General features: G+C 43.1%; 1 protein-coding gene across 5 annotated transcripts in view; it reads left to right on the top strand.

Moving 5' to 3' along the window:
- The window catches only part of PLBD1 (phospholipase B domain containing 1), a 52,860-nt gene that overhangs the window by 638 nt on the left and 39,350 nt on the right, over positions 1-12,872 (top strand). For 2 of the 5 annotated variants that reach the window (XR_009451169.1, XM_059682264.1), the window contains exon 2: positions 8,583-8,802. Coding sequence is in view for 4 of the 5 variants with exons in the window: in XM_059682264.1 (XP_059538247.1) it covers positions 8,583-8,802 (220 nt within the window). In the remaining variant the exon portion in view is untranslated. Of the gene's footprint in view, positions 1-112; positions 147-2,034; positions 2,159-5,526; positions 5,576-8,582; positions 8,803-12,872 lie in introns of those variants that run through there. The other 3 variants (XM_059682266.1, XM_059682267.1, XM_059682265.1) reach the window with 3 other exon arrangements.

The raw sequence follows: 12,872 nt of genomic DNA, 5'->3' as shown, positions 1-12,872 counted from the left end.
GTGTGCTCCTGCGAGCGTAAAAAGTGCTGGCCAGAGTTCTTGGCAGACAGATCGGCTCACTCCTGCACGACTCGGCTTGCTGAGCCCGGCTGGTCCTCAGAGCGCCAGCCAAAGGACATCTAAATATATGTATTCACCTCAGAGAGGTACGATTCCGGGCTCTTTCCCCCGCCCCGCCCCCCTTAATTGTCAATAATCTAAATAGGATTATTATCCCCATGCTACAGATGAGACAAATTGAAATTAAGAGAACTTCAGTAATTTGCTTAAAGATACACAGCATACTACTCCCCTCTTAGTAAAACAGGTTTTATCCCCTACAGGTATTGGCAATTATCTGTACCTTTTGCAAAACACACACACACACACACACACACACACACACACACAAACACAAAACCAACCTTGGATTTGTCACTTCCACTCCCAATGAATAAGATCAATATTAACTAAAGAAACTTGAAAGACTTCAAAAGTAATATAAAGAGAGGATTGATTTTGCTTTATTTCATAATCTCTTTTCTGCGCTGACCTTGGGTAAGAAGAGGGTGGCGTTTAGGAGTGCATACCCCTTCCCAAATGCGTGTACTGATTCTTGTTACATTGCCTTCCATCAAATCTCAAGACCTTTGTTTTCACAACTTTCCCACTTACTACTATTACATTTTCCCAGTCTGTTAAGCTGCCCAGGCTTCTGAGATCGGAAACGATGCACCCCCAGGCCCCTGGCTCTAGATTTACTTCCACATTCTGTTCTTTCCCTGGAGCTCTCCTGGACATCACCTCTTAGCACAGGGAGGCTGTTCATTCACACGCTCCCGGGACGGGCTAGAGTGCCCCAGACATGGAAAGGGTTTTTGTGCCTGGGACACTGGCTGAAACTTTCCTCCCTTTTCTGTTCTTTTGCATTGTTAGGATTGTTTTTAAATATTTCTGTAGATGGGAGGCGGGGCAGCCTGAGGAATGAGGAGGAGGAGACATTATTTTTCTGAAGATGGGACACTGTTTATTCAAGAAGATATCGCCTGGCAGGCAACTGCTTCTTAAACTGAGTTCCCCAAATGATAGATAAGCTGACTCCATGTCAGGTGGGTTGGGAGTCAAGGTGGAGAGCAAGGGCATTTCTGCTACTAGTCATCCTGCCAATCCCTGTGCCCGGCAGTACGGACAGACTTTTTAACATGGTGTCGCAGGACAGCTGGTGATGACCACGCTGGCTGTTTCGAAAGATGTGATCTCTATTTCCTTTGTTTCACCCCATTCACCAGTTTTCCAAGGCAGGTTTTTGGCGCTTTGTCTTACCTTCTAGATTTCCAGCAACTGAGGACAGAGAACAGGTCTTTGCCACCACTTGCTTTTCATGTTTTCTCTGAAGTGCCCTGCTCAGTGCTTTGAATTTAGTGAGCTCACAATAAATACTCAAGGGAATGCATTTTTACTCCCTTGGATTTTATATCCACTAAGATACACCTATTTATCCACAAACAACCTCTTTAATTTTTAAAGACTACTTTGTACTTTCATTCTTGTAGAAATTGGCAAGCAATTGCACGTTCATTCTAGCTCTCTCTCTCTCAAACTATTACAGATTTTAGATGTATAATAGTGGTGGCTTCATCTTTCCAGACTGAAATGCTCCATATTTGTTTTTAATGTCTTGGATAATTTTTCTAAGCTGTTTGTATAGTGAAGTTAGGTTATCACTAGGGAAAGGGATGGGTTGGTTGCCAAGAGACTTGTAAGATGGCATGAGCCTTGGTAAAACTGGTTCCAAATCTGGCCCTCGAACTTGCAGGGCTAGACTCCCGAAATCCATTCTTTCCAGTGCTCCAGAGCTTATTGGATACAAGGAAGTTGATTTCACCCTGATAAACACACAAGTCTACTCATTAAAATACCAGTTAATTTTTAGCAGACTGGATATTTGCATAGCCTGCTCCAGTCATGTTCTTATACTCAAATTGCATTGGACAGATAATATGAGGGGTTCAAAGATGGAGGTCTGATTTGTCTGCCTCCCAGTAGGACTCGCCACTTCCATCAGCTCCTCCACTGGCAGTGCTCACCTGGCATGCTAGCTCCTGACTGTGGGCACTGCCTTTTCCAGGCTTCCATGGCTCACCACTGTCCACCCGAGACTAACAGACTGCCTCTCTAGGTAGATAATACCTTTATGTGGCTGTCAAGAAGTTTACTGTCCTGTCAGTCTTTCAGTCTCCTTAAGGTGACTTAGCAGACCTTTGGTTGAGACCAATCTCAATTACTCCTTTAACTCTGAAGGCATTCTTATTTTGAATTCACTTACAGTGGTTGCTCCATATGTTAACTATAGTGTTAGAGAGGTAGTATTGAACTCCACAAACAGAAACTGTGGAGTCAGATGCCCATGTTTGAATCCTGGCACCAATACTTACTGTGTGACCTTAAGTAAATTATCTAATCCTCTATGCCTCAATTTCCTCATCTGTAAAATGGGTATTATAACACTACTAAAGGCCCGGTGCACTAATTCATGCATGGGTGGGGTCCAGCTGGTCCACCCCGATGGGGGGGGGTGCCGATCAGGGGTGGGGGTGGGATGGCCAGGGGGAGGGGCCGTGGGCAGTTGGCCAGCTGGCCCCGCCCCCTGGTCAAACTCCCGGTCAAGGGGACAATTTGCATATTAGCCTTTTATTATATAGGATATCTCTTAAAGAGGTTGTGAGGAACAGTGCCTGCTATATACAGTAGGGGTTATATACAGTCATATGCCACATAATGATGTTTTAGTATACCACATAGACAATGGTGATCCCATAAGATTGTAATGGAGATGAAAAATTCCTATTGCCTAGTGATATCGTAGCCACTGTAACTCATAGTGCAGTGCATCACGCAGATTGCAATTGCCTACAGTATGCAGCACAGTAACATGCTGTACAGGTTTATAGCCCAGGAGTTGTAGGGGCGCAGAATTTGTCACCCCCAAACATGTCTATTTGGCATAGGATTATTTTAGGTTGGTTAATTTAAGAAACAGTAGACAGAGAACTCATGGACATGGACAACAGTGTGGTGATTTCATTGGGGAGGGGTTGGGTGGAGGCGGAAGAGGGCATGAAGGGGATAAATCGTGATAGAAAAATAAACTAAAAAGACAAATATTTCAAAGCAAAAAGAACGATGGATGAAGAAAGGAAGAAAGGGAGGGAGGGAGGGAGGAAGGAAGGAAGGAAGGAAGGAAGGAAGGAAGGAAGGAAGGAAGGAAGGAAGGAAGGAAAGAAGGAAGGAAGGAAGGAAGGAGAGGTGTGAAAACCAAATAAGTTACCCTTTCTAAAATCTGCTTTTGTAAAGGTGTCTCCCTCACTAGACCAGGAAGAGGGGCGTGACCTTATCTCTAGAAATTCTCATCAGTGCATCAGGCAACAACTTGAATCTGCATAACCACCTTACCCTCCTTACACTGTGCTTTCCCTAGTAACTTTCTAATGGAATCCCCACTCCAACATCATCTTTTGTCCTCAGCTGAAGGTGATAGTTAAGGTCGTTGCTTTAGCCATTTTGTGAATTACTCTGTTTTTCTGGGTCTCTCTCATATATGTAGGAGGTTTACATGTTATTAGATTTTTGTTTTTCTCTCTCTAATCTGGCCTAAGGATGATTTCCTGGATGGCTCAGTCAAGAATCCAGAAGAGAGAAAATTATTTTTCTTCTCTACAGAGCCTAGGTGTGTAGTAAGGTCTCAGGGGAGATTCTCAATAGAATATTCATCAGCTTTCCAGGTGTGTCCTTTCAGGGTGGTGCTCTCTATTGATGCGCACTAGGGTAGGGGGTCATTATTCATTGCATCTGGTCCTGATGTCAGCCAAGCCGTGACTTCATCTGGTTTTGCTGCTTTTCTGGGCCAGGAGCTGAAACACAACTGAGGCCTAGATATCATCTCTAGTTTGACAAAAACACTCTTTGGTCAACAGACCAGAGGCTTTGTTTCTAATATTGTTTGATGCTGATCAGAACCTCATTGTCCTAAGGGCTTAATGCTTAAGGGAGTGGTGGTACAGCGGAGTAGGAGACCGGTGGGTCAGGGTGTGGGATGGGAATCAGCTATCTGTCTCAGTTTCCCCATTCTACTGGCCAAGGAATTTTCCTACTTTTTACTATTCTGCCTCATTTGTACTACTGAAAAATAGGAATTTACTTAATATGGTAAAAAGTGAAACTAATAGAGGTAGTGAAATTATGTGGAAACTTTAGTCTAAAACTTGAAACTGTGTCAGAACAAACCACAGATATGTTATAATCTTCCAATAGAAAGTTGTGAAAGTCTCCTGTTTGAAAGGCACAGCTTGGCCCTAACCGGTTTGGCTCAGTGGATAGAGCATCAGCCTGTGGACTAAAGAGTCCCAGGTTCAATTCCAGTCAAGGGCATGTACCTTGGTTGCAGGCACATCCCCAGTAGTGGGTGCGCAGGAGGCAGCTGATCAATGTTTCTCTCTCATCGATGTTTCTAACTCTATCCCTCTCCCTTCCTCTCTGTAAAATATCAATAAAATGTATTTTTTTAAAAAAAGAAAGGCACAGCTTGCTCTGAAATTTGTCATCCTTGCAAGTGCAATCACAATACCAATGTAAGGTAGTATCAAGTTATGCAAATCAGCATTTGCAAACCTAGGATACCAAAATTCTAATTCACAATTAGAAATCAAGATTTAGCCCTAACTGGTTAGGCTCAGTGGATAGAGCTTCAGCCTGTGGACTGAAGGGTCCCAGATTCCATTCCAGTCAAGGGCATATGCCCAGGTTGTGGGCTCAATCCCCAGTTGGGGGCATACAGGAGGCAGCCAATCAATGATTCTTTCTCATCATTGATGTTTCTCTGTCTCCCTCTCCCTTCCTCTCTGAAATCAATACAAATATATTTTAATAATAATAATAATAAGTAAATAACTATAATGGCTTAAAAGTTAATAAAGGATTTAAGAAAATTAAAAAAATATTAGCATGGTACTCGAAAAACCAGAAAGATGATACATGGAGAAAACATTGAGGAATGGAGGACATTAATTAGGGGTGAGTCAAGAAACTCAGATTTTGGCTTAGTTCTCAAAGCATCTGCTAAATTGGTCAGCTTGTTGGCAGTAAATTTTTATCGTTGAATTCTCATGAGGACTGGGTAAGGGTTTTTTCATGCATGGGGACACACTAGTGTCAACCCCCCCCCCCCCCCCACAGATTTGCAGAAGTTTATTACTTGTGGTCAGGAAATAGGAAATTAGGTAGTACCAGTAACAATGAAACCATGGCCCTTAAGTGCTTCAATTGAAAGCAAGCCAAGTGTATAACAAAAAGAGCCGCTAGAATGGAAGGTGAAAGGAAAGGAAGGCCAGGGTGCTGGATGAAAAATGCCAACATTTTGGAGAAGGGAATAAAGCTAAAACCATCCTATGTGGGCAGAGCTGAAAGAGAAGAAACTGACACATCTTACCTTCCTTTTTTTACAGTTCCTGTTTATGACCACACCCCTGCTGCCTCAAATTGTGGCTGCTTTTTATTTAGTCAGCCATGCTTTCTCATTTCCCTACCAGACTCACTGGAGGTGAGGTGCAAGAGAATGTGTGAGAAAGGCTGAGGAAGGGCTGAGGCTATGGCCTTTGGGGCCCAAAATCAATTTGGAAAGCATATTTATTTATTGCACTTGGGAGGAGACGGGAAGTTTCTATGGATATTGCCCACAATTGTCAAGTTATGGCCAATTTATGGCTTTATTAACAACTAGAGGCCTGGTGCATGAATTTGTGCACCAGTGGGGTCCCTCAACCTGGTCTGCAGGATTGGGTAAAAACCAGCCCTCCAACATCCTCCGAGGGGACCTGGATTGCGAGAGAGTGCAGGCCAGGCCGAGGGACTCCACCAGTGCATGATCAGGGCTGGGGAGGGAAGTGGGAAGTAGGCCAGCTAGCTGGGGAGGGACCGCAGGAGAGCTCCAGGGCATGTCCTGTCCATCTTGTTCAGTCCCAATCAGCCAGACCCCAGCAGCAAGCTAACCTACCAGTCAGAGCATCTGCCTCATGGTGATCAGTGATGTCATAGTGAGTGGTTGAGCAGCCTTAGCATATTAGCATATTTACGCTTTGATTGGTTGAACGGCTGACTGGTTGACTGGACACTTAGCATATTAGGCTTTTATTATATAGGATTAGACTATTTGTTTGGCACTGGGAGTCTGTTGACAAAGTAGTCTGCACCTACCTCTGATAGTCAATGTCATTACCTCCCCTTAACCATTTTTAAAGGAAGTCCACCATTGTGGTCATGATGCTCTAGGATTAAGATTGTACTTTCAGTGCTTATTAGATAGATAACGTTACAGCAAAAAGCAAAATGTTGAGTCAGTTTTGAATGTTGACAACAGATAACATTACATATATATAAAATCTGAGCTAGAATTTCAAGTATCTTAACCACTAAAAACTTAGTATGTCCAAAACTATACCTATATTTCTTCCTAGTCCTTTTGCCCATCTGCTCCCTTTCTCAATGAATCATACAACATTCATCCACTGATTCTCAACCTACAACCTGAGACATTCTGACCTCCTCCCATCTCTCTGATGGCCTGAATATAAAGTTTGTCTTTAACCTGAGCAGCTATGCAGTGGCTTCTTAGGCAGAGAAATTAATGCATTATATACCATTTCTTTTTTCTGTATGTTTTTTCTCTCTCTCTACCTAAGTCTCTCTTCCTTTCACAAATATTTATTGAGTATCTGCTATGGGCCAAGCACTATTCCTAATGCTGAGGAAACAGTTTTGGGCCTCAGGAGTTCATAGGCTGGGAGCAGGGGCAGACATGTAAGCTACAGTACAAAGGGATAAGACCTAAGCTGTATACACAAGGTACATTGAGCTTGTAGAGCAAGTCAGCCCCTTTAGAGTGGGTGCTGTTTTCTGAGTCTTAAGTTGCAATTTTGAGATTGCTGGGTGGTTAACAAGACAGAAACTCTCAGGCAAAGGAAACAGCATATGCAAAGTCACAGGTGTTGGAACAGCTCCTGGCAGGTTGGAGCGTTGTATGTAATGGTTTCCAGATCACAAAATGCCTGGGGTGGTGGATGAAGCTGGATAGGTAGGCAGAATCCAGACCATGAAGGCAGATAATATGAGCTGAAGAATTTTATTTCTAGGAAATAAAAGCCATTGAAGATTTTGGGTAGTCAAGTAAACAGATCGATCTTGTGTTTAGGAAAGGTCACTCTGGCAGAGGAGAAGTTAAGGCTAGTTGTGATATCTAAAGTAGCACAGAAATGTAGAGCTGGAGAATGGAAGGTGAGATGTTTAGGAGGTTTTAATTAAACATGAGGGGAGAGGAGAGAGAGAGAGAGAGAGAGAGAGAGAGAGAGAGAGAGAGAGAGAGAGAGAAGCCTGCATGGACTGGGGTTTCAGGCTGAGAAATCACAGAGACAGCAGAAGATGGAGGATGGGTTGGGAGAGAATATGAGTTTCATTTCGAATAATGTAATTTCCTAATGCTTATAGAATCATCCAGACTGTGTTATCAAGGGTGCTGTTAGGTCTACAAGACAGTCAAAAGAGGAGGAGATTCAGAAGAGAGTGTTGTCCCAGATGCATGGGAGGAGTTTTAAGAATGAGTGGTCACCAGGGTCAAACACTTTCAGGCATTTGTGTGATGTTGCGAGTCAAGGATTTCATTTGTGACCCAGCCAGTGGCATGGTTGGGGTGGGTGCCAGCCTGCCACAGGCCCAAGTGAAGAAAATGAGGAAGTGAAGTGGATGGGACCTGGAAGTGAGCCTGTCATTGTCATAACTCTTTCACCAGCACCTAGCAGAGCTCCCAATACAGAATGCTCTATAAAAATTGTAATAGTTTTATACAGGGAGAGATTCTAGCAGTAGCCAGAGCTGCTCACAGGATCTCTACAGAGAGCTTCTGTGGTTGGTGTGCTTTGATCTGAGACAGTGGAACACGTTAATTTACTGCAGAGGGGAATTGGAAGGCCTTGCTGAGCAGACATGACCCCTATCCTTGGCCCAATGAAGAGGTGGGCAAGGGTTCCAGCTCTGGCATTGACCAGAATCCCATCTCTAAGGATGGAGCTCTTAGACACACCTCTATGATGTTCAAACCATGCCCCTACCTTTAGCTTATACTTTCTGCTATGGCAGCGGTTCTCAACCTGTGGGTCGCTACCCCTTTGGCGGTCGAACAACCCTTTCACAGGGGTTGCCTAAGACCATCCTGCCTATCAGATATTTACAATACAATTCCTAACAATAGCAACATTACAGTTATGGAGTAGCAACGAAAATAATTTTATGGTTGGGTCACAACATGAGGAACTGTATTTAAAGGGCCAGAAGGTTGAGAACCACTGTGCTATGGGCTCATCCCCCTTGATCAAGGCTCTGGTTTTTTCTCCCATTTGCAAGGAAGACAAGCTATAATGGCAGATTTCCCAATTTTGATGGAATGGAATTCTTTAGAAAGCAAATGTGTTGGAATTGTCGGTTACATAGAAAAAATAATGCATCAGTAAGTCAGTTGAATGGCATCCTATCATTATTCCCTTTTCTGTTTTTTCAAGGAGTTGACTATGCAACTGCGTACTGGATGCCTACTGAAAAGACAGTGGAGATCAGAGACATACTGGACAAGAATGGAGATGCCTATGGCTTTTATAATAACTCTGTGAACACCACAGGCTGGGGCATCCTAGAGATCAGAGCAGGGTATGGTTCTCAGTCCCTGAGCAACGAGGTCGTCATGTTTGTAGCCGGCTTTTTGGAGGGTTACCTCACTGCCTCGTAAGTACCACAGTCCTGGTGGAGAACTATCAGGCCACCCCTGTCTCTGGCTTTGTCCAACAGTGTAGCCTTTGCTTCCTGGCATTTGCACATTCGTAGCTGAGGTCCTTCTCATATGATGGAGACATTATCAGAATTACATTTGTACCTATAATCAGTACCTGCTGATAAGGATCAAAGCCCCCAGTTATGGCACTAGTCAAACCTCATGGCTCTTACCTTTTTAAACCTTTCCTTCTCCTAAAAATATATTAAGAGACAGCTAAGCCATCTCATCTTACTAGTTATTTATTGTCTGGTAGAAAGCAAGGGGTGGAGAGAATCTTTGAGAATCACAAAACAGAGAAGATTAATTATAAATAAAATGTAACAGCATTTGCCCTGGCTGGGTAGCTCAGCTGGTCAGAGCATTATCCCGATACACCAAGGTTGTGGGTTCAATCCCCAGTCAGGGCACATACCTGGTACAAGTATCAACCAATAGCCTGGCCTGCGTGACTCAGCGGTTGAACATCAACTTATGAACCAGAAAGTCATGGGTTTGATTCCCGATCAAGTCACATGCCTGGGTTGCAGGCTTCATCCTCAATAGGGGACATGCAGGAGGCAGCCTATCAATGATTCTTTCTTATCGTTGATGTTTCTATCTCTCTCTCCCTCTCCCTTCTTCTCTGAAATCAATAAAAATATATATATTTTAAAAATCAACCAATGAATGCATAAAAAGTGAAACAACAAATCAATGTTTCTCTCTCTTGCTCCCTCTCTCTCTCAAATCAGTAAATAAAACATTAAAAGTTATAAGAGCATTTATTTTCAACAGTTTTAGAACAATACTTTCAAGTATGTTGAGATTTTAAATTGAAATTTTAATGTCTAACATACTAGTAAATGTTCCTTCCAGTCCTATTGTTACTTGATCCTTGTGTCCTTCCTTTGTCTTATAAAAGCAACAAAAATGTAGTTAATGATAATGTGATCGGAAACTGCCCTTTTTAGAGCTCTTTAAGGAAAAGAAAGTTGTAACTGATTTAATCAAGCTTTATTCTTTCTTTGATGAGTTGGCTTTCTTTTTTCATTCTCTGTGACCTAGATTGTTGAGTGCAGCTTAACCAAACCTTATTTTGCACTGTTACCGCCTTAGTCATAGTGAGTGCAATGAAGATCCTAATCTGTTTCTGCATTCTAGAGATTATATCAAATGTCGAATGACTAGTTATTGGGTTCTGGCTGCTCTTTTATCATTTAAAATAGAAATTCCTGTCTTCATTTTTATACCAAATTTTTGTTACCCTACCATTGGAGTCCCCTTCATATAGTATACTACTCAGAGATGTATAAAACTTTATAAACTGTGTAAGATTTTTAAAACATGTTTAAGACTGTGGCACATGTATGAATATGAACTTTTCACACTTCACTTCAAATCTTTATTCACATGTGTATCCAATCAAATCAGATTCTCATTTGATTGCATTATTTAAATTAAGTTGCAAATTTGGAGAAATAATTTGGACTGAAGTTGTGTGAATATAAATATATTAGATGAACTCATGAGTGATAGACATAATGGGTTGGTAAGGAAACGATTTTTCTTTATTCAATTTGAAGGCAGCAGCTCTGATCTCAGAGTCTGTAGTGAGGATAAGCATGTCTGCCTTGGATATTGGGGTCCCTACTAGAGAGCTCGGGTGTGACCGAGAAGGTTCTGACAAAGGTGGCACTTCTGATGCTCTTACATCTCAGGGAAAACATGTTTTAACATTTTACTTTTGGGGGTGACCTTATCATTTCACCCTTATTCTTACTATAAAGTGTTGATTTATCCTTGATCACCTTTATCCATTTGCCAGGAACATCCATAGGAAAAGAAGCCATTTTATGAATAACTTTTTGAATACTTCTATTTTAGAGTAAAAGTTACTTACATTTTATTTCTTAAAAAAACCACTTAGCTACTATCCAGTAACTGTTTTTATTGTTTGCTTTGCCTTTTGCTATGTCTTTTCCAAAACAATTCTACATGTATAAGCCAGTCTTTTAAGATTAAAAGAAATAACCAGCTCCCTGCATGCTGCGATCCATTTTGACGACCTGGCAACAGAGTCAGCCTCCCTTCCCACCAGTAGCAGCCCGTGGGGGTGTGATCAGGAGTGAGGGAGAGACCAGCCTAGCAATCTCAGTCAATGCTGGTCCTTAAGGAAGAGTTGGGAAACTCTTGGCAGCATTTCTGCTGCACAGAACAACCTGAAAAGAGTGCTTTAATCCTAAACCATCGAAGCCCGAGAGGAAGGCACCCAGTGGGACAGAGCAGTCAAAGAAGGCTTTGTGGGAGGAGTGAGTTGTAGGTCTGGTACTTGATAGATGAGAACCATTTGGCTTGGCAGGGAAGAAAGAAGAAATCATCTGGGCAGAAAGGAACAGAACAGAGCACTGAAAAGGGCACTGAGTCTGAAATGCATACATTGCATTTACAATGGGCGAGAAGTAGAGGCTCCAGTTGAGCCAGCAGAGGGCAACAGGGTTAAAAGGCAAGTGGGGGCCGTACTGTGGAAGGCTTGGATGGAAGCCATTGGAAAGTCATTGACCACTATTTCAAGCTTAGAGTGCTCAGAGGTTCCTTGAATATGAAAGACGACCTCTCTATTCATCTTCGTATTATATTTATGACTGGTAATTCTCCCGCCTGCTCAAGGATGGGTTTCTTGTATGTGTGGTACCAAGAGTCGGAGGGATTACTGCTCTGTAAAGACTCTGATGTATCTCATTGAACAGGAGATGCTGTTGAGCAGGAAGACGAATGATAAAGAACTGAAGGGGCTGGGAGGGAGAGAGAAGTGAGTATTTGCATATTTGAAGGAGGAGGTGGAAAAGAGAAAAATAAAGTAGAGGAAGACCGAAGGAAGGAAGGAAGGAAAAAGCGAGGGAGGGAGGGAGGGAGGGAGGGAGGGAGGGAGGGAGGGAGGGCGGGCATGCTGAAGGGTTCATGGGGTTGTGACTCCAAGGCCCAAGGTACCAGCAAGGACTTCCTGCAGTCAGCACCCCAGCTGCACAGCCCATGGTGGGGACTGAGCAGGGAGAGGCACTGTGGCTTCCTCTGAGCAAAGGTCCCGGCATTCTCTGAAGCAAAGCAGAAGAACTTCAATGTCAACCGTCTGGAAGCTGTTGACGCAGAACCAATAGTAGAGACGGAATACAAGTCACAGGCTAGGCTTTCTGTTCGTTTGCTGGCCTGTTTTTTAGGGGAGCTTTCGTGTATTTTAGTAATATTTCCAGTTTGGTCCTGGGAAAGTGTCAGTGTAGGTTCCACTTACTCCACCGCCATTTTTAATCTCGTCCAAATTCAGGACTTATAAAGTCTTTATATCAGTTGAAGTCTATGGATGCTGCATTACTGTAGCTTCCTGGTCGGTCTTGCCTTCCTCTCTGCTCCCACACTTTTCAGTCTTTTTTAACAATGCAGCTTAAAGATGAGCAGAGACATTACCAAGCCGGACATGCCTGTTTGCTGGCTTGTATTCCGCTACACATGGGCAGTTGTCTGCAAAGTAATAGCACCTTCATATACAAGTATCATTTTATCAACTTAAACCATGTAATATACTGCTGGGGACTGTTACTTGTGGTGCTTTGCCAGTTATGATGGACTCCGATCATTTTATCAACTTAAACCATGTAATATACTGCTGGGGACTGTTACTTGTGGTGCTTTGCCAGTTATGATGGACTCCGCATACCAAGACACAGCCTTGGAACAAGGACTTCTGAGCCTGAACTGGGAGATGGGGTGGGAGGGGGATTGTGCCAGAGGCCAAAAGAAAGAGCCATCTTTTCTCCTTTCCCTCTCAATTTGGAAAGCTGCTCAGGCAGCAGAGTGGGAGTGTAGGGCTGCCTCTTTTCCCCACATGGCAACATTTAAGATGGGGTGCTGTTCCTTAGATTCTTCTCATTCTTGGCAGGAGGAGGTATATGAGAAGGTGGATGTTGTGGGGTGAACAGTTGAGATATTCAGATAAAGAGAGTGGTCTACCCATCCCCAAAGATATAATTTGCTCTTTTCAACCTATGAC

Source organism: Myotis daubentonii, chromosome 2 (assembly GCF_963259705.1).
Source record: "Myotis daubentonii chromosome 2, mMyoDau2.1, whole genome shotgun sequence".
NCBI classification, from domain to species: Eukaryota; Metazoa; Chordata; class Mammalia; order Chiroptera; family Vespertilionidae; genus Myotis; species Myotis daubentonii.
Note: the sequence above shows the minus strand (reverse complement) of the source record. Positions and strands in the feature narration are given on the sequence as shown.